At 49.2% G+C, this 21537-nt stretch overlaps 1 protein-coding gene across 1 annotated transcript; it reads right to left on the reverse strand.

Moving 5' to 3' along the window:
• Nucleotides 1-495: 495 nt before the first annotated feature.
• Nucleotides 496-20888, reverse strand: BSDC1 (BSD domain containing 1). The gene is made up of 11 exons (XM_004678747.2): nucleotides 20848-20888; nucleotides 20514-20574; nucleotides 15420-15536; nucleotides 13279-13446; nucleotides 11676-11730; nucleotides 10867-10982; nucleotides 10424-10492; nucleotides 10190-10268; nucleotides 8963-9442; nucleotides 3316-3419; nucleotides 496-1997 (listed from the first exon to the last, which is right to left on the reverse strand). The coding sequence occupies exons 1-11, from the start codon at nucleotides 20856-20858 to the stop codon at nucleotides 1965-1967; spliced, it is 1293 nt and encodes a 430-aa protein (XP_004678804.1). The 5' UTR covers nucleotides 20859-20888; the 3' UTR covers nucleotides 496-1964.
• Nucleotides 20889-21537: the final 649 nt, after the last annotated feature.

A 21537-nucleotide genomic window follows, 5' to 3' on the forward strand; every position in this document is an offset into this window, starting at 1 on the left:
ATATTTTACACTTTAAGTTTACTTATCCTAAAACTTACCTACACACTCCCAAGCCTTACTCTCTTTCCTTTAAAGAGCTTCATGGAACCAGAGGGTCTCATTCAGACTTCCCTTTTATTACGGCTGACAAGTGATTTTCATACAGGTGTTTTAAACACAGACCCCAGAACCAGACATACACAGGGGTAGGAGAGGAGAAAAATGACCAAGAGCAACTGGAACCACTGTTGTTGCAACTTCCTTTCCGAATAAAAGCAGAAGCGTTGGGAATGCAGAAACGGCCTCTTGACTCCTTGTCTTGGTGAGAGGCCTGTGGGGACCCTGTCCCTTCCTCATCCCAAAGGCCAGGATGAGTCTGGGATGAGAACAAGAGGCTTCCTCGGACTCAGACTGTGCCCCCACACCCCTGTGGGAAGCCCCTCCTGCACACGGTGTGTGCCCTGGCTCCAGGGTGGCTGCTGTGGGGAACAAGAACAGATCCCAAGACACCTTCCACTTCTGTTGAATTTCTTTAATGCTGTTAAACGGCAAATCTGGAAAAGGTTCAGGACAAAGTTCTTTTTCTTTCTTTTTTAATTACAAAACTAACAGCTGTTAGAATCTTTTTTTTTTTTTTTTCCTTTTTTCTTTTCCCGGCTACAAAATACTCTGGGGAGATGCATTATAATTTAAAATATATAATATTGCACAAACAACCAAAAGGTTAATTAAACTAAAGAAGTCATTACAAAGAGAAAAACCCCATCCCAGCGAAGATTCAGCATTCTCTCCATCCCACCCCCTAGTGAAGTCTGAGTGGAGTGACCGCCACACTCGGCGTCCTGACCACAACCCCTTTAAATCATGGGCGAACACACCAGATTATGTACAAGAATCACCAAGCAGCATCGTGAAGCACCAGGGTCTTCAGGGATCCCTGCAGCCCCTCACTGCCCCAAGAGAGGTGCAGCTTTACCAGAGTGGAGGGTGAGACAGCCACAAAGACTAGTGCGTCTTCAGGAAGAAAAGCTTTCGCAGGAGCCTGATGAGTCTCCAATTCGCCCCAGCACATCCCTCCGAGAGGGCTGAGGCAGAGGAGTCAGCTCACCAGCGCTGTAAGTACTCAGCTTTGATCACTGCTCTGTACCGCCGGTAGCTGGCTTATGTCCTTACGCTACAGGGGAGTCGAGGTGGGGAGCTGCTAGGACAAGGTGTCCACCAGGCAACTCAGAAGGGCCTGGAGTGACCCCTCCCTTTGGGGGAGGGGAAGAGATGCAAGAGCAGACTCCTGCAGGTGGCACAGCCGGGCTAAGGACCTGGGTGCAGCTGACATCAAGCAGCCCTGGGAAGGCGCTGGGAACATACCAGTCTGGACTAGAGGGGGGTGGGAATGCAGGGTTTGGTCTTTAGATTCTGAGCCACAAGAACTTTTCCAGGAATAGAAAATACCTGGGAGGGGGAGATTCCCAAGAGAGGCAAATTCCCAGAGACGAAGGCCTCTCACCCACTGGGCCAGGAACCAAAACATGCTGCCCTCCCTGTCTAGCCAAGGACGGTGCCGCTCTCCTGCCTGCTTATGGGAGGGACAGGGCGTTGGCTCGGCTTCCTCCATGAGGCTGGTTGCTTAGCTTCTGTCTACACAGGCAGAGGACTAGAGCTGCCCCTTGGGACTTCCCAAGAGAGTCCTCAGGAACAGTGGGTGTTCAGCAGAGAAATGTAGGCTCTTCCGGTGAGGGGGGCAGGTCACCTCCCCATTAAATCATCCTATGATTGGCACAAGTCAGAATTCCTGGCTTGGGTTTAGTGAGCCCCTTCCCAGATGTGACAGAGGGCAAGCGAGTTGCAAATCAGAATCTGTGCTCAGAATTCTGGTTGACAGAGGCCATTTGGGGAACATTCTCAATCACTGTCTTCGGGGCCGGGCGGAGACGAGCGTGAGAGGTGGGAGGTGCTGTGGGTGGGGGAGCGGCCTGCCCAGGCTCTCCTTATTCCCAGTCCTCCCACTCTACATCTTCCAGCTGCAAACAGGGATAATGGAAAGCACAAGTCAAGCCTAGATCCAACCTCCCCTTGTTCAGATGGTCCTTCCTGACCCCCCTGTGCCCACCACCCGGGACATACCTGCCCCCTATGAAATTGAAGCACTAGGGAGCAGACCTGCTTTTTGCCTCAGGGGTGGACCTGCTGTCCGACTGCTCCAGGCCCAGAGGTTATGCCTCTACCAGACAACGCTGGCCACCACAAGGGAATGCCCTGCCCAGTCAGCCAGCCCCTTAAGGATCACTTGTCCCCTGCTGAACAGAAGACGATGTGGCTCTGAGAGACAGAGAGCTTGAGACTGTGATCAGAAGCAAGGATGGCCCGAGACTACAGGTGCTCATAGGCTCTGCACTAGGGGTTTCAGCACCCTAATCCCCACCTGAAGGCTCCCCAGACAACTTTCTCTTGGCCTGCTGCTATGACAGGTAATAGAATGACTCTGCTCAAGTATATTGTATGTCAGGTTTTAAAGGGGGCCACTAAGACAAAAGCCATTAAGCCCTGACCTTTCTTGGTCTTGGGATAGTGAGGTCATAGTGAAAAACACTGTGTGGGTCACTATCTCCCCTAAGTCTTTAGTTTCCAGTAAGAAAAATGAGGCCCTTTTGTATCTCTAACCTGTTCACCTCTTTATTAAATGAACAACATGGTGAAGGAATCCTGAGGTTCTTGTGTGACAGGGGAAGTCACACTGACATGAACAAGATGCCTGGACTGGAGCCTCAGTCCTCTCCCTGACCAGTTACGAGAGCTCTGTCCTAGCCTCTGACTCGAGTGAGCCTAGCGAGTGAGAGATAGTGAAGAGTGAGAGTAATAAGGGCTCCGAGTATAACCGGTCTGAGTTTTGTGGTGGTTTCAGTAACATCTATTAGTGCTCCAGTGTTCCAGGCACTGGGCCGAACACGTCTCTGCGTATCTACACAGCTCCTAGGCTCATTGTGACCAAGTCCGTGCTGTAGATGAGGAAACAAGAGGCTCAGGTTAAATGACTTGCCTTCGATCACAGTCTTCTGTCTCTAAGGAATCTGTTCACCTCTAACAGGAATCTGTTCAGGTCACATGCTGGGGACCATTGTCAGACCATGCTGGGGCAGGGCTTGGCACCTTATTTTTTTCAGTAGTTTCTTGGGTGATTTTCCACACAGAGCTGCTGTCAAGAACTCTCCCATCTACCAACCCTGAACTGAGGGGAAGCAGAGCTGTTGATGACAACTGTTCAGGGCCCAAGTGGGAGACTCCTGCTCCCTTCCTGGCAGAGCATGGTGTTGTTTCCCTGTGGCCACCAGGCCCACTCACCTCCCCAGAGGCATCCACTTTGGAAAGTGCCATCTGCACCTCTTCTTCGGTCATGTCCAAGTCAAAGTCCTTCTCCCAGTCCTCACTGATGTCTGTGCTTGACCCTGGAACCATAAGACACAATGTGAAAGGCAGGAAGGGGCATGTGAGAGGCTGTAGCTGGGGTAATGGCTTCTTTAAAAGTGTCTCACAGAGACCCAAAGTCTTTACCTTCTGCCTTCACTTGGCGTGGTGAGTCCACTTTTAGGAACCTATTCTTATGGACTATCCTACACTGAATCAAAAGGTTGGCCAAAGGACTATGTACTATAGTGCTGTTAGAGTGATGAAAACATAAAAAACCTAACAAGCCACTGACAGGGAGTCATAAAAATAAACAAACTGTGTAGGCACACTGGGGAACATGAGGAAGCTTTTCAAGGCTAGGCTGCAGAACATTTGTAAACATGGCAACAGTCTTCAACTACTGAGAGAAAGCAAGTTACTGAATAAGCGGCCCAGAAGCTCCCTGGGAGCCAAAGCAATCTTCCAGAATCAGTAATGGGCCTTGTCCCTCTCACTCCATTCTACTACCCTGATCTACCATCCCCGAAACATTCCAGGCCCATTCCACAGGAGGGCTGCTCCCTGCACCTGGACTCTCCTCCTCAGCTAGCCATAGGCCACTTCCTTGTCATCTTTACGCCTTTGCTGAAATCCCACCATCTACACAGAGCCTTCCTGACTGTCCCATTTTAAATCACAACCCAGCTCCTTCACTCTGCTCTTGTTCCTTTACCACTGTATGTATCACCTTCTCGTAGATGACGTAATCAGCTTCAATATGCTTATTGTCTAATAAATTAGGATGTGAGTGCCCCAAAGGGAGGGATCTTTGCTTTTGTTTTCTTACGTATCCCAAATGCCTAGGACACAGTTTGTACTCAGTAAATACTTGTAATCCATTTTTCTAAACCAGGGGTTAGCAACTATGGCTCATGGACCACACCCAGCCTACTACCTGTTTTGGGAAATAAAATTTTGGAACACAGTCATAGCCACTTGCTTCATTATTATTTATGGTTGCTTTCAGGCTATGACAGCACAGCTGGGTAATTTTATGGGTACTGTATACCCCCTCAAAGCCGAATATATTTGTGATTTCACCCTATCCAGAAAAAGTTTATTAATCCCTGCTCTAGGTGATTCTGATACCTGCTGAAGTTCCACAACTAATGCTCTAAATATCCATATTTGAGTATGACTTTTTTTTCCCGTAGAGGTACTGGGTGTCGGTCAGAGGTGTGGGGGTGGGTGACAGGATTCACCAGATACTGAGTGGGGAGCAGAACAGGCAGATCGAGGAAGTACACTGCTGAGTGGCGCAGCAGGTGAGACAGGAGAGGTCTGCTACGCCATATGCGAGTCATCTCCTTAGCTGGGGATCAAACATAGGCCCAAGCAGTGATAGCACTGATACGTAACACCTAGGCCACCAGGGAGGTCCCCTGAGTACAGCTTCTTATAGGCAGCATTAAAAGCTGCACGAGTGAGGGCCCTCCCTGGTGGCACAACGGGTAAGGACGCAGCACTGCAAGCTGGTGGCAGCCGCTTCACTGCGAGTTCCACCCCCAGCCTGAGCTGACCCACATGGCGCGGCAGACCGCTCCTGACCCGCCCGTTGCTCCCCTTAGCAGTGTGCTTCATTGACCCACCTGTTCTGCTCCCCACTGTACTCTGGTGAATCTTCTCACCACCCCTGCACCTCTGCTTGTACCCCAGCTCTATATGTATAAATGAATAAATAAATCTTTTTTAAAAAAAAGCTGCACAAGTATTACCAAAAAAAAAGACAAAATATTTCCCATAAATAAGTATCTATTTAAAAAAGCCTCTATACTATGACTGCATTTAAAACAGATGCTCATGGATGCAGGTACACACACAGAAGCAAGACACCCATGGAGATACTGTTATACACAGGTACTGAGGTACAGGGTAATTGTTCTTGGTATCTTTTTCTAAAATGAGCACGTATTACTATGTAATAAGTATTTTTTAGACCGTAAACATAGTAGGCCCTGAGCTCCCCAGGCTTGACTGCTAACATGGCCATGGTCCCGCTTCCCAGCCTGTTTCTGGCCAGGTGCCTGGTCCCGAGCCCCTCTAAGCCACCCCCTTTGCTCCTTCTAAGCAGTCTGCAGTTCTCTCTTCCCGTCACCTAGCTACCCAGGATCTGCTAAGAGCCTGGTCTCTGCAGCCAAGGAGATCTGGACTCCCTATTCTTTCCTCTACTGTGTAGTTGGGCAGGTTATTCTGGGCTTCAGTCTATTTTTAAGGATAAAACCACCCTCGTTGCAAAGAAGCACCCGAAGAGTTTCTTGGAATGCTGATTGTTGCCTCTCTACCCCCTCATTTAGAGTCAGCAGGTCTAGGTGGTAGCCCAGAATTCTGTGTTATAAACAGATACTGGATGATTGTGTGTTGACCTGGGCTTGCAGTCTGATGAACTACAGGGTCAGAATTAGAAGGATCGAAAGAGGTGCCGGTACCATACATGAGCATATTTCTTTGAAAGGTTTTATCTCAGAAAGAATTTGGCACATGGTCCCACACAGCAAATCTGGGCCAAGTATGTAACCAAGACCCAGTTCTTCTGCTGCCTGAGTCATCAGACATGTTGGTGGCCATCAGTACAGCCTTCCTGTCATTAGAAGCTGGGCTCCTGGCCTCTGTGCCTCACTACAAAGCTGGGGCTGTGGCCATGCATCCTTCCTTAACCACAGGCTGCTCTCCAGGGATCTGAAACTCTCTTTAGGCTGAAACACTAGGGAAACGCTTTCAGGGATAGAAAACAGAGTCTAACATTTGTAGGGGACATCATCTCGATGCTCTAGGATGGATATAAACTCCCAATTTACAGATGAGAAAACTAAGGCTTCGAGCATGTGGGCTTTCCTGTTACCGGTCTCCTCCCACCATCCTGTCCTGTCATGCAAGGAGGGTGACAGAGAACTGATCCACGCAACAACGTAAGGCCTCGTGATGGAGTTTTATGATGGTTATTAATGTCACAAAGCTGGCACTCAGCTCATCTTACTGTTTAATTGGATCTCCGCATCCCTGAAGAAGAAAGAGAGTCAAAAGCAACTCCAGATCCCAGTCAGTGGAGCAAGGGGCTCCTCGGCCCAGTTCCCTAGTCCTAGCTCCCCCTCCGGTCACTCTGCTGAGGAAACCTGAACAGGCTAAGTCCAGTTTCAGCTCAATTAGATATTGGGACGGCAGCCCTGTGATAACAGGGATTGCCCGGAGGCTCTGGGAGTCCCCATGGGCTAGGCCACCCCAAAAGACTGCTGTACCCAGAGACCAAATCCCCATGTCACTAGATGTGTCACTGGATGTGGACAGAGACAAGGAGTCATTGTCTTCAAGTTGGTACGCTTCCTTCTAAGATTAACTTCCTTTACCTGGCTCTCACTGTCCCACCCTAGGCCAGGGCCCCCGTGTGCTCTGGTAAGTGACTACAACTGCTTCTGGTGTGTCTTCTGCATTGAATCCCCAGCTCTACTTCTGCATATGTGTGGCAGGGGCAATTTAGCAGAGTGTGCTTAAGAGCTTATGCCTAACTTCGCACACAATCTCACTTCATGCAGGCTCCAACCACCACCCATTTTTCCTGATTACCTTCTTTAATAGCCTACTTCCAAGTGGAAGTGATAATTCCTGAAGCCTCCAACTGTTTTGCTGTCATCCCCTTCCTTACTCAGCTCAGAATCCACATCATAGATTGTTGTGGAATCCCTTCTTTTCCTCCACTAATTTCACCTAAACTTAACCCTGCTTAAATCCAAGTCCCCCTCTCTCTGCCTGCTCCTGAGCAACTTGAATGTAGCAGAGATACGAGTGATGACCAAACTCTCAAAAGCCAAGGCGTTACCTCAGAAGAGCATCAGCACCCCACACCATCTGTCAGGCCCACTCTCCTAAGGGACTATCAAACTTTTCTAAATATGGACTGGCTAGGCGGTGACCTGAGTTTCCTACCAGTAACAAGTGGGGACATGTGTACAGATCTCACAGGGCTGTTGTGAGGGCTGAGGGGGGCCTGCCTGCTGCGTAGCGCAGTGGGCCATGCTGGCTCCCCAACTCAGGGCTCCGCTTTGACTTCTCCCTGGTGAGGGGCTACTGTGAACAACTTTCAATTTACAGAGTAAATGTAGGCGCTTAGAAAAGACTTTTTTGAATGGCTTATGAAAAAAGGGACTGAACTCAGACCGCCCTTAGTCCCCATGCCTGGCTGCTTTATGGCACCATGTCCAATCTTCTGAAGCCAGTTTAAGATTTGAAGTTCTATTCCTGAGCCAACCCATCCACCCTTCTTGCTCCTCCCTCTCCTGGGAGACAATAAGGAAAAGAGGGTGTGGTCACCACCCCTTAAATATGCTCATGCTCTCTGCTACCTGGTCTTGTAGACTCCCCCAGCCTGGACTACTTCTCCCCTGCAGCTGCCCCAAACTCTCCAAGTCTCCTAGACGGCACCTAGTTCCTCAGAACGCTTCCAGATGTCCAGGGATTTCTTCTTTCTCTCCCATACTGCCTTGTGCTTCATCACAGAGACTGCAGTTTTTGCCCCTCCCTCCTCAGTGTCTCATAAAGAGTAGGTAGGAACTCAATGGATGACCTCACTGAATCAGTCAGAAGGACAGGTGCTGCTTTGGAAACCGGAAACCCTGCAGTTTCCATGGGGGGGTGGGGGTGGGGTCATCCCCATCCCCCATAGCAAACCAGTTTCTGACTGTCCTGCAAGCCAGGGTTCACCAGCTGACAGGCAGTGTTCCACAGACAGGGTGTGTGCGTGAGGACTTGAGGGGAGGGCTTGCTGACAATCAGCGAGCTCTGGAAAGGTATTTTCCATGTGGCAAGAGAGCTGCCATCAGAGCTATGACTGTCCCATAATTCCAGGAGTTAGAGAGATTCCCCTTTGCCATAAAGTCAGAGTCTCCAGTCTAGAATTCCATTAGAAGACAAACTACAGTTCTATAATTAAGCTGGGTCAGAACAAATTCAAGATCGTTCACCTTTTTATTCTTTAAACTGTAAAAGTGTTGATTATATATTTCATAATAACAAGGAAGGCTCAGGGAATGGAATAACCTTCCTGAGGGCACTTAGGGGAGAAGATCCTTGACATCATCAATGACATAGGGATTCCTAGCCCAAGATAAGGCTGAATTGTTAAAGCGACAGATGTTGGCATAGTGTGGTAGTTTCAGCCTGGGCTTCGAGTCAGACAGACGTGGGTCTTGCCACTTCCCAGCCAAGTCAATTTGAGCAAGTTACTGAACATGTCTGAGCCTCACTTTTCTGGTAAAATGGGGATAGTAATAATGACCTCAGTGGGTCGCGTGATGTGAGAAATTGCAACAAGCACAGAATCTGGCATAAACCTTTTTGTTGACTCTAAATCCCCACATCTAGAAGATGTATCCTTGTTTCAGAGAATATGAAATGCAGTAGCAAACATTCACTATATAGCAGGCACCACTGCTGGGGTCGAAGGACCCCTGCTGCTAATCCTCACCTGGGACAGGAGAAAAGGATGCATCAGAGGTGGCAACTCCTGCTCGCCCTGCCCCCAACATGCTCCCTGGCTTCAGCCTCACCTTACCTTTCTTTCCATTGTTGGAGGGAGTAGACTTTCCACTGTCTGAGTTCAGCTCAAACACCCGTAAGTCTGTGAGCACCTCTTCCCTCAGAGTCTCTACTCTGGCTGGAGGCCTGGGCTCTGGGCCACTGGGGCGGCCAGCAGGAGCGTGGGGTTTGGACTGAGCTGTGGGTGGGGGTCCAGTCTCGCCCGCATCCTCCGCCACACCCTGTTCCTCCAAAGAGGCCTCTAGAAGCTTTTGGGACAGGTCCTTGGGCAGCTCTGGTGCCTCAGGTGCGGCAGCAGGTTTGGCGATCTGTGTGATGAGAGAGATGCTCTCGCTGCTCTCTGAAGGAGTCACCTCTGTTGGAGGCTCAGCTTGGGCCACTAGATTTCCTTCACGGGAGCTCTGGGGGTCAGGTGGTCCTTCAAGGGATGTGGAAGCTTTGGTGATGGGAACCTCTGCCTCTTTTGGAGATGTGGGTGAAATGGCCGCGGGCTCCTCTGTGGAAAGAGAGGGGAAAGAGGGTGGTGCGTGCTGGTCAGACCCAGGATAACCTTGGAGTTCTCCGGAGACCAACGTCAGCTTCCTGCCAAAGTTTACTCTGGTCAAGACTAAAGGGTGTCATCTCCTCAGCTCCTCCTCATGGGTCAAAGTTTCTCTCTTACTCATAGGGCGAGACATTTAGCAGGCACTTGGCTTCTAGCAATGCCAAGATTGTACTTCCTCCCTAACCCAGTGCTTCCCATAACCAGGGAGTTTGTTAAAAATACAAGTTTGGCCACATGCTTACAGTCTTATTTATCTGGAAGGTGGGGAAGGGGATCTGGAATTTCAGTGAGCATCCCAGGACCCTGATGTAGCTGGTCCTGGGCTGGCAGAGGAACTGTTGCCACTGACATGTGTGATGTGTGTCTCAGCCCTGGGATCCCACCAGCCTCGGGATCCCACCAGCCTCGGGAAGCCTCTCCTTGTTAGCTCAGCCTGTCCTTCGCACGTGCACACACTCTCCTCATTCCCCACTTTCCCCTCAAGTGCCGCGTCTCTACAGACGTCCAAGAATGGCTCACACAGGTGCAGGCCCTATTGTTGCGTCCTCCCCCCTCTCCCCCACAGGCAGGCCCTATTACTGCCCCCCCCACAGGCAGGCCCTATTACTGCCCCCCCCACAGGCAGGCCCTATTACTGCCCCACACGCACAGGCAGCCCCTATTACTGCCCCCCAGCCCCCACAGCTCAAAGCCTCTTACCTTCTTCCTCCTCCCAGTCAGGCTCTTCAGAGATGCTCTGTTCTGCCCGCTGCTTCAGGGCATCCCTTCGGGCCTGCTCCTAAGTGTGGGGAGCAGATGGCCAAGATGAGTCAGGGTACCCCCTCCCAGACCCTGATCCTGACCCAGAATTCTTTGTACCCCATACCCTACCCCCCTCAACAAAACCACTTCCCCAGACTGAGGGGAGGAGCTCCTTGGGCTGGGCCAACATACCTGCTCGAGCTGATGGACTTTATAGAAATACCGATACCAGAATTCTGAATGGGACACAGCTGCAGGGACCTGGAGGGAGGAGACGAAAGCTGAGGCCCAGGACAGGGGTCGTGTGGTGTCCGCAAGCCCAGCCAATCAGCCTGTTTCTAGCCGCTCTGGATCTCAGATGGGTAAGTGGCTCAACAGTGCTTCTACCCCTCAGCCCAGCCCAGGCCACCTTCCTGGCCCATCACGCTGTGCTGGCCCACCCATGTCTCACCACCACTGCCAGAGATCTGGTATTAGCTTCCCCCACACGGATTCCTGGTTCGGGACCTGGCCCGTCTGGCTCTCCAGGGTCTCCCACTGCTCTCTGAGGCAGATGATTCCGCGGGACTCTGGACTTGTTGCACCCACCTCCCCACACCTCAAGCCTAGAGTTGTTGAGGTTCTGTGGGCCTCACCATCTTGGTGTAGAGGGCCCGGATGGAGGGGCTGCCTACAAGGAGCTCTGAGATCTCTCCCTTCTTCTCCTCCAAGCAGAACTGGGAAAGCCAGGAGTCAAATAATTCCGGCGGCCCTGCAGAGGGACAGACACTGACGTCAGTTCCCTGGGTTTGGGGAAATAACACTGGGCCTGAAGAAAAAACACCAAAGCCTAGACATGGACAGTGAGGATAAAACTTTTCTTTCAAAGCCATTTGACCCAAGTACTGGGTGCAGGCAGGCTGGGTCTCAGTGTTCAGGGGCATGGCACCTAAGCGACCACCCAGGACTGCAGCCTCGTTTCTCATGTGCCCCTGGCCTTTCAGTCTATCATCTGTCTCCTGGATCCCCTCCTTTCGGAAACAGCTGCTCTCGGGTTACTGGGGAGCCCAAGGTTTCTCCTCATTGTCCATCCCATTGCTACTGACCCTTTCTCCTGCCTCTTATCAGTGTTTTCTGTTTCTCTCCTAAGAGCAAGTTCATGGAGGTCTAGACGGGGCTAGGGTTTTGACTCATTTGGTTAGCAAGCAGGTGCAGAAGGCTGCAGGGCTGCAGGAGGCGGAGCTGAGGATGGGGACCAGCCCAGCAAGGCCTCTGCAGACCAGGAGCAAGGCAGCTGAGGGCATGGAGGGGAGGCTTCACAGCATCCCGCCAGGTGTAAAGCATGTACTGGCGCCACTCTGGTCCCTCTGCACAGGGCTGCCTGGCCACTGGGACAGACAGGGTGTCAGGCCCCTGCTGTACCTGTCCTGCCAGCCTGCCAGCCCCTCCCCGGTGCCACCCTCACCATCTGGTTCATTGCAGTAGGTTGCCGGGTCAGACTGCAGGCTGTAGAGGCGGGCCTAAAGAGAGGAGAGAGGACAGAAATTCTGAGGTACTAGGCAGAAAAAACCCCACTTCTGCCACATACCCAATCAGCTACCCTTGGCTGCTTCCCTATCACAACCTCTGGACATCTGTCAACTAACATTGTGGCCAGGGACCGGAGCACTGGCCAAGTCCAGAACTGGGGCTCCCAGGGCTCCACCCTTGGGAACCAAGAAAACATGGTGTAAGCAGGCTACAAAATTATACCTATAAAATGCTTTTAACTATGTGATATCTGAAAAATAATAGTGCAAACATAGTAGTAAAATCCAGATTTACAGGCAAATTTTGAAATAATGCAACTCCCTCTTAAAACTGTTCATAAAGAATCTCTTAATTTCACAGCCAGTCTGTGAAGTGAACCATGAGCTGTGTTCCCACTAGGACCACAGGGATGGCAAACTTCAGCTAGTAAGCAGAAGGCCCCCGCCTTCCTCAGTATGACGCGTGGGCTAGCGTCTGCATCAGTGGGTCTGGTGATTCATTGTTGTTAAACTTTTAAATGCTATAATTTAAAAAATTATAAAATTCCACCAAAATGTTCACTAAGTGGTGGTGCTAATGCTACTACTGAAAAGTGTGCATGAACAATCAGTACATTTGGAATGGAAATTCAACGTGGTAGAATGCCATGAAGAAGGCCTAACTGTTGACAGCGCACTGAATTCTGGAGAAAACACTCCAGACAATGAGAAGCAACAATGAGAAAATAAAATGGTTGTTCATTTAGGTGCTTTGAAGATACCTTCCTCCTGTACATGTCTCTCTATGGAAATTAGACAAATTATCCAGCTGTGGAGGCGATCACGCTATGTGGATATACCGCACCTAGGGATGGCTGAAAGAGCAAGGACATCTAAGTGCCCGCTATATTCACTTCCAAGAATTTCAGGACATTAAAAATGATGACAATTAGGGAAAATGCTAATTACGTATTGTAAACTTTTTAAAAGGTCACAAATGCACATATAAAGCACCTGTTTTTTGCTAAAAAGAAAAAAAAACAATCATTAGTATTTGCTCACAAAAAGGAACTAAAGGTTATATGGCAAAAAGGAACCTGTAGTTTTCTCTGGCTGGTGGCATTATGCCCTTAGAAACATGATTTCTTACTCGTGTTCTGAAAGAGTGCCCTTATCCATGGTCCCTCTCACATGGATTCAGGTCGTTGTGGTCAACTGAAATATGCTGCACAATTAGATACTGTGAGCAAGAAAGCGAGGCCATATTCACCAAACCTTTACTATAGCATATTGTTGTTATTCTATTAGTAACTACTGTAATCTCTTATGTGTGTAATTTGTACATTAAACCTTTATCACAGGGAGTTATATATAGGGAAAATCATAGACTACATCGGGTTTGGTACTCTCTGCTGTTCAGGTATCTACTGGGGGTCTTGCAGGGTAGCCCCTGTAGATAAGGGGAGACTACTGTGTTTTTGGGCCTGAACACACGTTGCTTTTGTGAGCACAGGTTAGAAACTGAAGGCAGTGTGTGGGTAGGGTGTCAATACTGAGTACCTTGGTACCATCATAGGGCTCAGCTGTGCCAGAGGGTGTGCCCATCAGGGTGATAACGTCACAGTCGATGGTTTTGTCTGGCGAGGGAGCAAAGGTGTCAGAGATCACCCCTAGGAAGTCAGACAGTCCCTTCTTCATTTTCTCCGTCGCGCCCGAGGAGCCTTCAGTCTTCAGAGATAAGCAGCAAGAGAAGTAAGTGGCCCACAAGCAGATTACAATCGGGGGTGTGGGGTTGGGAGAGTAAAGCATTGGGGGGGAAAAGGTACTGTGTGTGGGTCCAGGGAAGTGCCTATCATCTTCCACCTATCTCTGGGGCTGGCGAAGGAGAGAGGTGCCAGGCCCCTTTCCCCAGACAGGAGTGGGGAACAGGGCTGCAGCAGGCCTGTGCAAGTGAGAGCTGCGCTCTCCGAATGGCAGTTGCATCAAAATTTCAAGGCCAGTCAAGCATTTAATAAGTAGCAGTAGTGTAAAAATACAGTTTCATCATTACTGTGCAGGAAGTAGGCTATTTTAAATTAAAATCTGGTGAAATATGGGCAAGATAATAAGTAGTAGTTTTGCCCAGAGGCAAACCTGGGAATAGCTGGGGCCCAGTGGGGCAGCAAGCTTGAGCCACATTGATCAGAGTATCGGGCAGGCAGGGGTGGGGTGCTGAGATTAGGCCAAGCGCAAAACCTCGTGGAAGACTAGTATTCATTGCTGACTAGGCCGCCCAGGCATTTTAAACCTCAAACCTCCTTTAGCGCCTTGCACATGCTGGCAAAGGCAGACAGACATGTTGGTGAATGGGAAAAAAGGAATAAATGCAAGAAACAAGTGGAGTCTTGCTACTGGTTGGACATAAAGCCACTCCACAGGATTACTGCTAGTCACTAATTCTCCTTGGTAGCTGTGGGGACCAGGCAGGCGGTCTTTTCTAAGAAAAATCAACAGTGAGAAATGACAAAACGTGGTTTTCAAAAACATGCCTCTAATTACAAGACAGCTGATTCCGCTGATGATCAAAGATGAAACTGCAATCTGTTCCACTGCTAAAGGAGAAACTAGGGACACAAACCAGGATGTTGCATTTCATCAGACTTGGGATTTGCAGGGATATCTTGGACCATACAGAGTTTTCTCTCTCTCTTTTTTTTTAAAGATTTATTTTATTTGTACATACAGAACTAGGGTACAGGCCAGAGGCTCAGGGGCGGTGAGAGGCTTCACCAGAGACAGAGTGGGGAGCAGAACAGGCAGATCTACGAAGTACACTGCTGAGGGGAGCAGCGAGCAGGTCAGGAGAGGTCTGCCGCGCCGTGTGGTCACCTCCGGGGCAGGCGGGGATTGAACTCATGCGGCAGCGGCTTTAGCTTCTCAGTGCAGTGCTTTAACCCGCTGCACCACCAGGGAGGGCCCAGAATTTTCTCTCTTTACAAAGATTTTAGAATCTAATTTCCATCTCACAAGAGAATTCCAGTATATATCTTTGATTAAAGAAAATAGGGCCAGTAAGAGTAAAGTTGGCCCCATCTTTCTGGAGGGCAGTTCTACAACAGATACGTAAAGGCCTAAAATAGTATTCAACCGATATTCCCTTCCAATATTTTATTATATAGAAACTGCTTAGGGCAAAGACTTATTAATTAGTTCATGATAATTTTGTTTACAGGACTAGAAAAAACTGAAACAGGAAACTAGGAGCTGGTTAACTGCACATACTAGAATATCATGCTATTTATGATGCTGTAGAACAAGGCTTGCAAGGTGGTTAAGACAAAAAGTAGGTTACAACAATGGTTCTCAGTTGATTCCAGTTTTGAGAAAGGAAGTTTACATAAGGGATCTATTCCCCCGATATCAGCAGTGGTTATCTCTGGGAGATGGAATTATGGGTGTCTCTGTGTCTATTTTTCTTTTCCTTTTACCTGCCTGTACTTTCTAAATTGTTCATAATGACTTAGCTAAAAGGAAAATATTTACTAAAATCATAAAGAAATGGGAAAGTTTATTATTATTTAATATATATGGCTGGTTTGCTTGACAGACAAGTCTCTTGAAACAGAGCTTGTGGGGAAAAACAATTACCTAAAGATAGAAAGGGGGAGCCTCTAGCAGGGACCCCAGGCAAGGGGCAGTCACTGGAGGGTGCAGGTACTCACAGCCAGCTTCTCCTTGACCACGCTGGCCGTGGCTGCGATGGTGCAAGCTGTGTCATGCTGCACCACCTGGGTGAACTCTGTCAGGTCCCGCTTCATGAACTCCAAGGCTTCGGAGGACTAGGGAAGACACAGAGGTGACAGTCACTGGTCTCACCACCCTTTGTTCCTATTCCCTGGCCTTCTTTAGTATGAGACAGATACATAGGACACTCAAGTGGAATGGGGAGCTTGAGCTCAGAAACAAAGCCCACTTGTCCCAATTCCACATCAGGGCTTAGCTGACAACAGAGCGCACAACGGAACTTCCTGGTGCTCTGAACACGGAGACTGAGTCTCAGGCCAGACACTTGCAAGCAGGGAGCCACGGGTAACTCATGGCCCCAGTTTGCACCTCTGAAATGAGGCGGTGGGTTAGAGCTGTGGTTCTCAAGAAGAGACTGGAGAAGGGAGTACATGTCTGAAAACAAAAGATTTTGCTCGCATATACTGTCAGTCACGGTATCTGCTTCAACTTTCAAATAACAAAGAAAGGTGTGTGATTGTTTTATTAAAGTAGAGTTCTTCTAATTTTACTTTTTTGCCATAGGGAAATTTAGTTGAGGGAGTATGTGAAGTTATCCTGAAAGGCTTAACAATGTTGGATTATAACAGTGATAATTCAGAAAGCTTTTATGAATAATTCTTGAGAATTTGAAACTAGTCAAAAGGTGTGCAACTTTCACCTTCAACAAAAGGAGTGAAGAGAAATGGTGGACCAGATTCTCGCTAACGCCTCTTGGAGCCACCATGCAGGGCTCACTCACCTACAGAGCTCCCTTGGGCACAACGATGGGGCTTCTCTTGGATGATCTGCTTCTCCTCCTGCACTCGGACCCAGCTTGAAAGCTCCTGAACTCTCTTCTAAAGCCTGTCCTGTCTTGTTTCAACCATACCTACGCCAGGACACCTCCTGACGTGGGCCTCTCACACTACACAGGGACAATCGCTTGCATTTTTTTGAAGCATGTTTTTGAATGTTCTGGTGGTCTTTTCCTTTGAGAAAGGACTCCTAATTTTCATCAACCTTGAAAGTCTGTGAGCGCGCTGTGACCACCAGCCACAGGGTTCTCTGCAGTGGGAATCACATGAGGGTCATTTCTTCACCGGCTCTGTCCATTCACACTGCCACCACCTTAGTCCAGGCTACCCTGTCCTTTCCCTGCACCTTACCAGATTGCGTCAGATATCTTGCCTCCATTCTCATGACACCCTGGAAGCTTTGTCAGAACAGAACACATTGCCTTGCTTTACATTCTTCAGTGGTTTCACAGTATCTGGCATGCCAGTATAAAATCTTTACCTTCACTTAAAAGGCTAATGTAATTTTGTCTCTGGCAGACTCTAAGCTCCATCGCTGTATTGCTCGCTGAGGATCAGCTGGCCTTCCTCCAGTTTCTCAAATGTCCTAACATCTTCCCCACCTCAGAGTACCTGAACACAGTATTCTTTCTCTCTGACCTACCATTCTAAAGCTTCAAACTAAACAACCAAGCAAACAGAATGAACCCAATCACGTGGTCACCTTATTTATCCTCAAGATCTACACCTCAGATTAGCCTGGCTCTCCCGCTGCTTCATGTCATCAGGGCACTTGCATGTCCTCTTTTTGTTTTTTTTTAAAGCTTTTAGTTATTTTGTGCAGAAGAGCTGGGGTGTAGGCCAGAGCGTGAGAGAAGGTTCATCAGAGACTGAGTGGGGAGCAGAACAGGAGGATCCACTGAAATACACTATTGAGAGGTGCAGCAGGCAAGACAGGAAAGGTGCTGGGCCATGTACAGGCTAGCTCCCTGGCTGAGGCTTGAGTTCAGGCCAAACTGAGGCTATCGCAGAGGGCTGTCACAGCGACAGCACTGAGACTTAGCCCCCAGGCCTCCAGGCAGGCCCATGTCCTTTAATCTTTATCATACTTCAGACTTGTGGCTGATTACAATGTCTATCTTCTTGGCTAACTGTGAGTTTCGTGAACATGCAGCTCACATTTTTTGCTGATACCTCTCCCAGGGTCTCATATAGAGGTGAGCAGAGTTAGATACTATATCAGCTTGCAGAAAGGGTTTGTTTGCTAAATTTACATGCACCAGGGCATTTTAACTATATAACCATTTATATGATTATTTGATGAGTGGGTAGACTGTAAACTCTTGAGAGAACAAATACAAACAGACATGTACTACCCCTAGGTCAGTCTACTGTGGAAAATGCTCACATACCAGTGCTAATATGCCAGGGCAGAGCAGGGATCAGCGTATTATGGGGAGGTTAGGAAAACTTAGTGAAGGAATCCTGGACTGAGGCCTAAAGAACAAGCAGGAGTCAGCTGTGGAACCTGGGCGGGGGGCGGGGGGGCGAGATATCGCGAGAGCTCAGGCAGTCATCCACGAGAATTTCTGGCGGGCTGGCTCTCGGGCAGGACCTTCAGCGGCGGGGGGCGGGGGCGCATCAGGCTTACTGAGGCCTACAAGCATGATGCTCCAGTGAACATGAAAGGTGAAGCAGAAGCAGTGAGGAATAAGCTAATGAGATTGCCAAGCACAACCAAGGAGGACCTGGTCAGCCTGGTGGGTGACAAGTAGCCATGATTTGAAAGAGGTAGGGCACGATGAGAGCAACATTTCTGATAGGTCACTCCAGTGACTGGCCTAGAGGACAGGTCCAAGAGTGACCAGAGTTGAAGAGAGGGAGACAGATCAGAAGACTACTGCAATAACCTAGGAAAGAAAATAGAAGACCCTGAGTAAGGTCAGTGCTGGCAAAGATAAGAGGATGAAAGTGGTTCAAGAAATATTTGGCAAAAGAGGTGGATTTGATGATTTAATAGATGTGTTGCCAATGCTGCTAAGGGACATCCACTGGCTGCTAAAACAGGTGCCTGGGTAGACAAAGAGCTCCCAAGCTGAGAGAGAAAACTGAAAGGGGAGCCAAGTTTAGAGAGAAAGTGACAATGACTTTGGTCATACAGAGTCACAGTGACTGTGTGATATCTGGGACAGTTGGGTAACAGGAGATATTCTCAAACACTGAAGTCTGAGCAGGGGACTAGTCACCCTAATATGAAAATGGAAGTCACCCCAAAAAGTCTGTAGATTGAACAGAACAGTGGGTTGAGGAAAGGCCCCACAGATACCACCTTTAAAGGACAGGCAGAGAAATAAGAACACATGATAGCAGAGCCTGGAGAAGTTTAAGGATTACAGAGGATTGAGAGAGTCATAGTATAAAAATGAAGTGAGGAGAGTTTCAAGAAAGAGTGATCACCAGGGTCAAAAGCAACAGAAAGGTCTGAGAAGATAAGGGCTAAGGGCTGAAAACCCACTCACTGGACTTGGCACACTGCAGGTACAGCTGAGTGGCAATATAGATAACACTGTCAGGGTGGGTGGAGAGCTGGACTACCAGATACCATGTTGTTGACTTCAAATTAAAAACAACAACAACAACACAGGAGGTGAGGTTGTCTTCTGTAAGTAAGAGTTACTGAACAGGGGACCCAAGGGAAGAATTAGGTTGGGAAAAGATTCTGAAAGGAAGGCAAGAAAAGCAAATCAGTGTCTGAAAAATCTTGGGGTTGGGGGGTGGCGAGGGGTGTTTGGACCCAGATGAGGTTAGGTAATCTGGTGGGGCCAAAAAGCAATGTGACTTCATCAGTGCGTGTGGGCAAATGTGTGCATTCTCTCTTTCTGAGATAAGGAACAGAGGAAGGAGGAATCTGACACCATCTCAGAATTGTAGTCTTTGGGGCTAAGAGGTACAAGAGAATTGAAAGTGGAAGGAACTGAATGACCCAGATGGAGCCAGGATAGGAAGGGAAGGAAGCAAGGTAGAAAAGCCTGGAAAATACCAAAAGACCAAGAAAAAAGAAACAAAGTAAGGATAAAAGGACTCATAGGATTGAAGAGATCTTCCCATCACTCTCAGGACTGATTAATAGCTAAATCTTCTATAGGACTTAACTATGTGCTAGGTACTGTTCTTAGTACTTTACGTGTCTTATTTGATCCTTACAGAAATCATATCAGGTGGGTACTACTACTATACCCATTTTATAGTTGACTGGACTAGAAAGGTGAAGGAATTCTGCCAGGTTTATACAAGAGTAAGAAGCTGAGAGGAAAACTAAGTCTTCTCTTTCTGAATGGGGAATCATCAAAGGCAGAAACACACTACCCCTCTGCTTCAGGAGTCTACAAAGAACAAAGATGAAGGTTAATCAACTACCTGTTTTTCATAAGGCCCTCAAACATGTACTAAATGAAAGTCACACACTTTTCCCAGTAGATTACTCAATAGGGAGTGGGCTACTTCTGTTAAAGTCTCTCAACCTCTGTGAAAGTCTCTCCTAGTTTCAACAATATGAATATCTCAGGACCTTCTCAGACTTGCTGAACTGAGAGGCTATCCAGGAGCACACAGGTGAGGGAGAGGAATAAAAATGCTCCAGAGTAGAGGACTAAGTTAACTTAGACACTTCCTAAAGTGTCCCCTGAAGCAAGACTCACCCCAGTTGCTTTAAGTAAATAGTAACTAACTTTTTCCAGAACTAAGTTAACTGGTTTTGACAAACTGACATGGAATGAAACAAAACACACAATGGCACCGATGATGGTCAGAAGTCTCACTCACCCCTCAGAACTGCTGTCTCCCCACTATACTATAAGCTTTGTGAGGCCCAAGACTCATCTAGCTAATGTCTCTCCTCAGGACATGTCAGTACTAGCTGTGATATACTCTAATATTTAAATGACTACAGGAGTAATTTTTTATAGCTAGAATCCTTTTTCTCCAAAGCCTGGGTCAAGTATTCTCTTTTACAAAGATGTCATCCCCCAAGCTGGAATAAATTGCTCTTTCCCATGGATTCCTATAAAAGGGTCGCTCCAGCCTTTAAAACGATCTTTATATGACTATACATAGCGACTCACCGCGTGAGATGGGCCCCCCTTACACCAACTGGAGCTAAAAATCCGCCGCACCCCTAAGGCCGAGCGCCCGAACAGGTCGGGCGGGGTCCCCAGGTTGCAAGGAGGCGGCACGAAGGAAAGCATCGGCCCGGCTTACCTTCTCCTTGACTGCCTGGTAGCTCTGCTGCAGCCAGCTCCGCCACCATCCCACGTCCTCCCTGTGGAAGACAGACACATCTGGCAGCCCCGCGGTGCGACCCCAGCCCGCCCTAAGATCCGGCCCTTCAGATCTCAGTTTCCCCTCAGATGTGGCCTGCGCGCCGAAACTTAGCAGATCATTTCCCCACCACCTCACATTGTGACTCCACTTCCCCGTTCCAATTCCGCCCACGCCCTCGCTGGCCTCCTGTTCCCCACCGTAACCCTGGCCAAGCACCCCAACCCTGGGGGAATTCGGGCCCCAACGCCCGAGAGCTGGAACACTGGCTCACCCTTCCGCCATCTTGCCTGCATGACATCACCACTATTTACTGACCTTTGACTTCCGACACGGCCCCGCCCCCTCAAGCACCGCCCCGAGGCCTCTGCCCAATCCTCGCGCTGGTCCCGCCCCCAGGTCAGTTTCCGCTCCGCTCTACCGCTAGGCCCCGCCTCCTGGGGTGGGTGGGCCCGGCTCTAGAGCTGGCTTTAAACGCCGCCCGGTGTTCAGTCTTAGCCTCCTTCGGTTCCGCCTTCGGGCCCACCCCCAGCGTTAGCCCCACCTCCACCTGGCTGGCATCGGAGCGGTGCCCGCCTAACCCGGGTACGGTGGCTGCTCTGGGCCACGATTGGCTCCCAGCCTGGGCCGCGGAGAATTGGGAAGGCTACGGAGCACCAGCCCGGGGAGCCTGGCCGCCGCCGGAACGTTTGGATTCCGGGGCGCACCGCTAGCACCGCCCCCCTTTATGAAACCAGCCGCGTAGCAGCTGCTTGGGCGCTCTTCGGGTTGATTCGGCGAGCGCTAGCTGCGAGATTCCGGGTCAGGGTTGGAGGTGTGTGGAGAAAAATTCAGAGGTGACTTAAATGATGTCTCTGGAGAGTCTCTCCGGGTATTGGGGAGATAGGTACTCATTCACCTGTTTCACATGTTAGCGGTCTAGGCGTGGTGGTGGTTAGGGGGAACCCGGAGGCCGTCTGGAGGG

This window comes from Condylura cristata, unplaced genomic scaffold (assembly GCF_000260355.1).
Source record: "Condylura cristata isolate star-nosed mole 26May11 unplaced genomic scaffold, ConCri1.0 scaffold00008, whole genome shotgun sequence".
In the NCBI taxonomy this organism is placed as follows: Eukaryota; Metazoa; Chordata; class Mammalia; order Eulipotyphla; family Talpidae; genus Condylura; species Condylura cristata.

Bases quoted from the DNA above. Each gene is read 5' to 3' on its own strand.
- BSDC1 (XM_004678747.2), bottom strand. The intron at 11,731-13,278 runs GTACTCAGTATT...TCCTCTCTTTAG, and splicing joins AGCCCTATGATGGTACCAAG to GCCCGCCTCTACAGCCTGCA. The intron at 10,269-10,423 runs GTATGTTGGCCC...CCCCACACTTAG, and splicing joins AAGTCCATCAGCTCGAGCAG to GAGCAGGCCCGAAGGGATGC.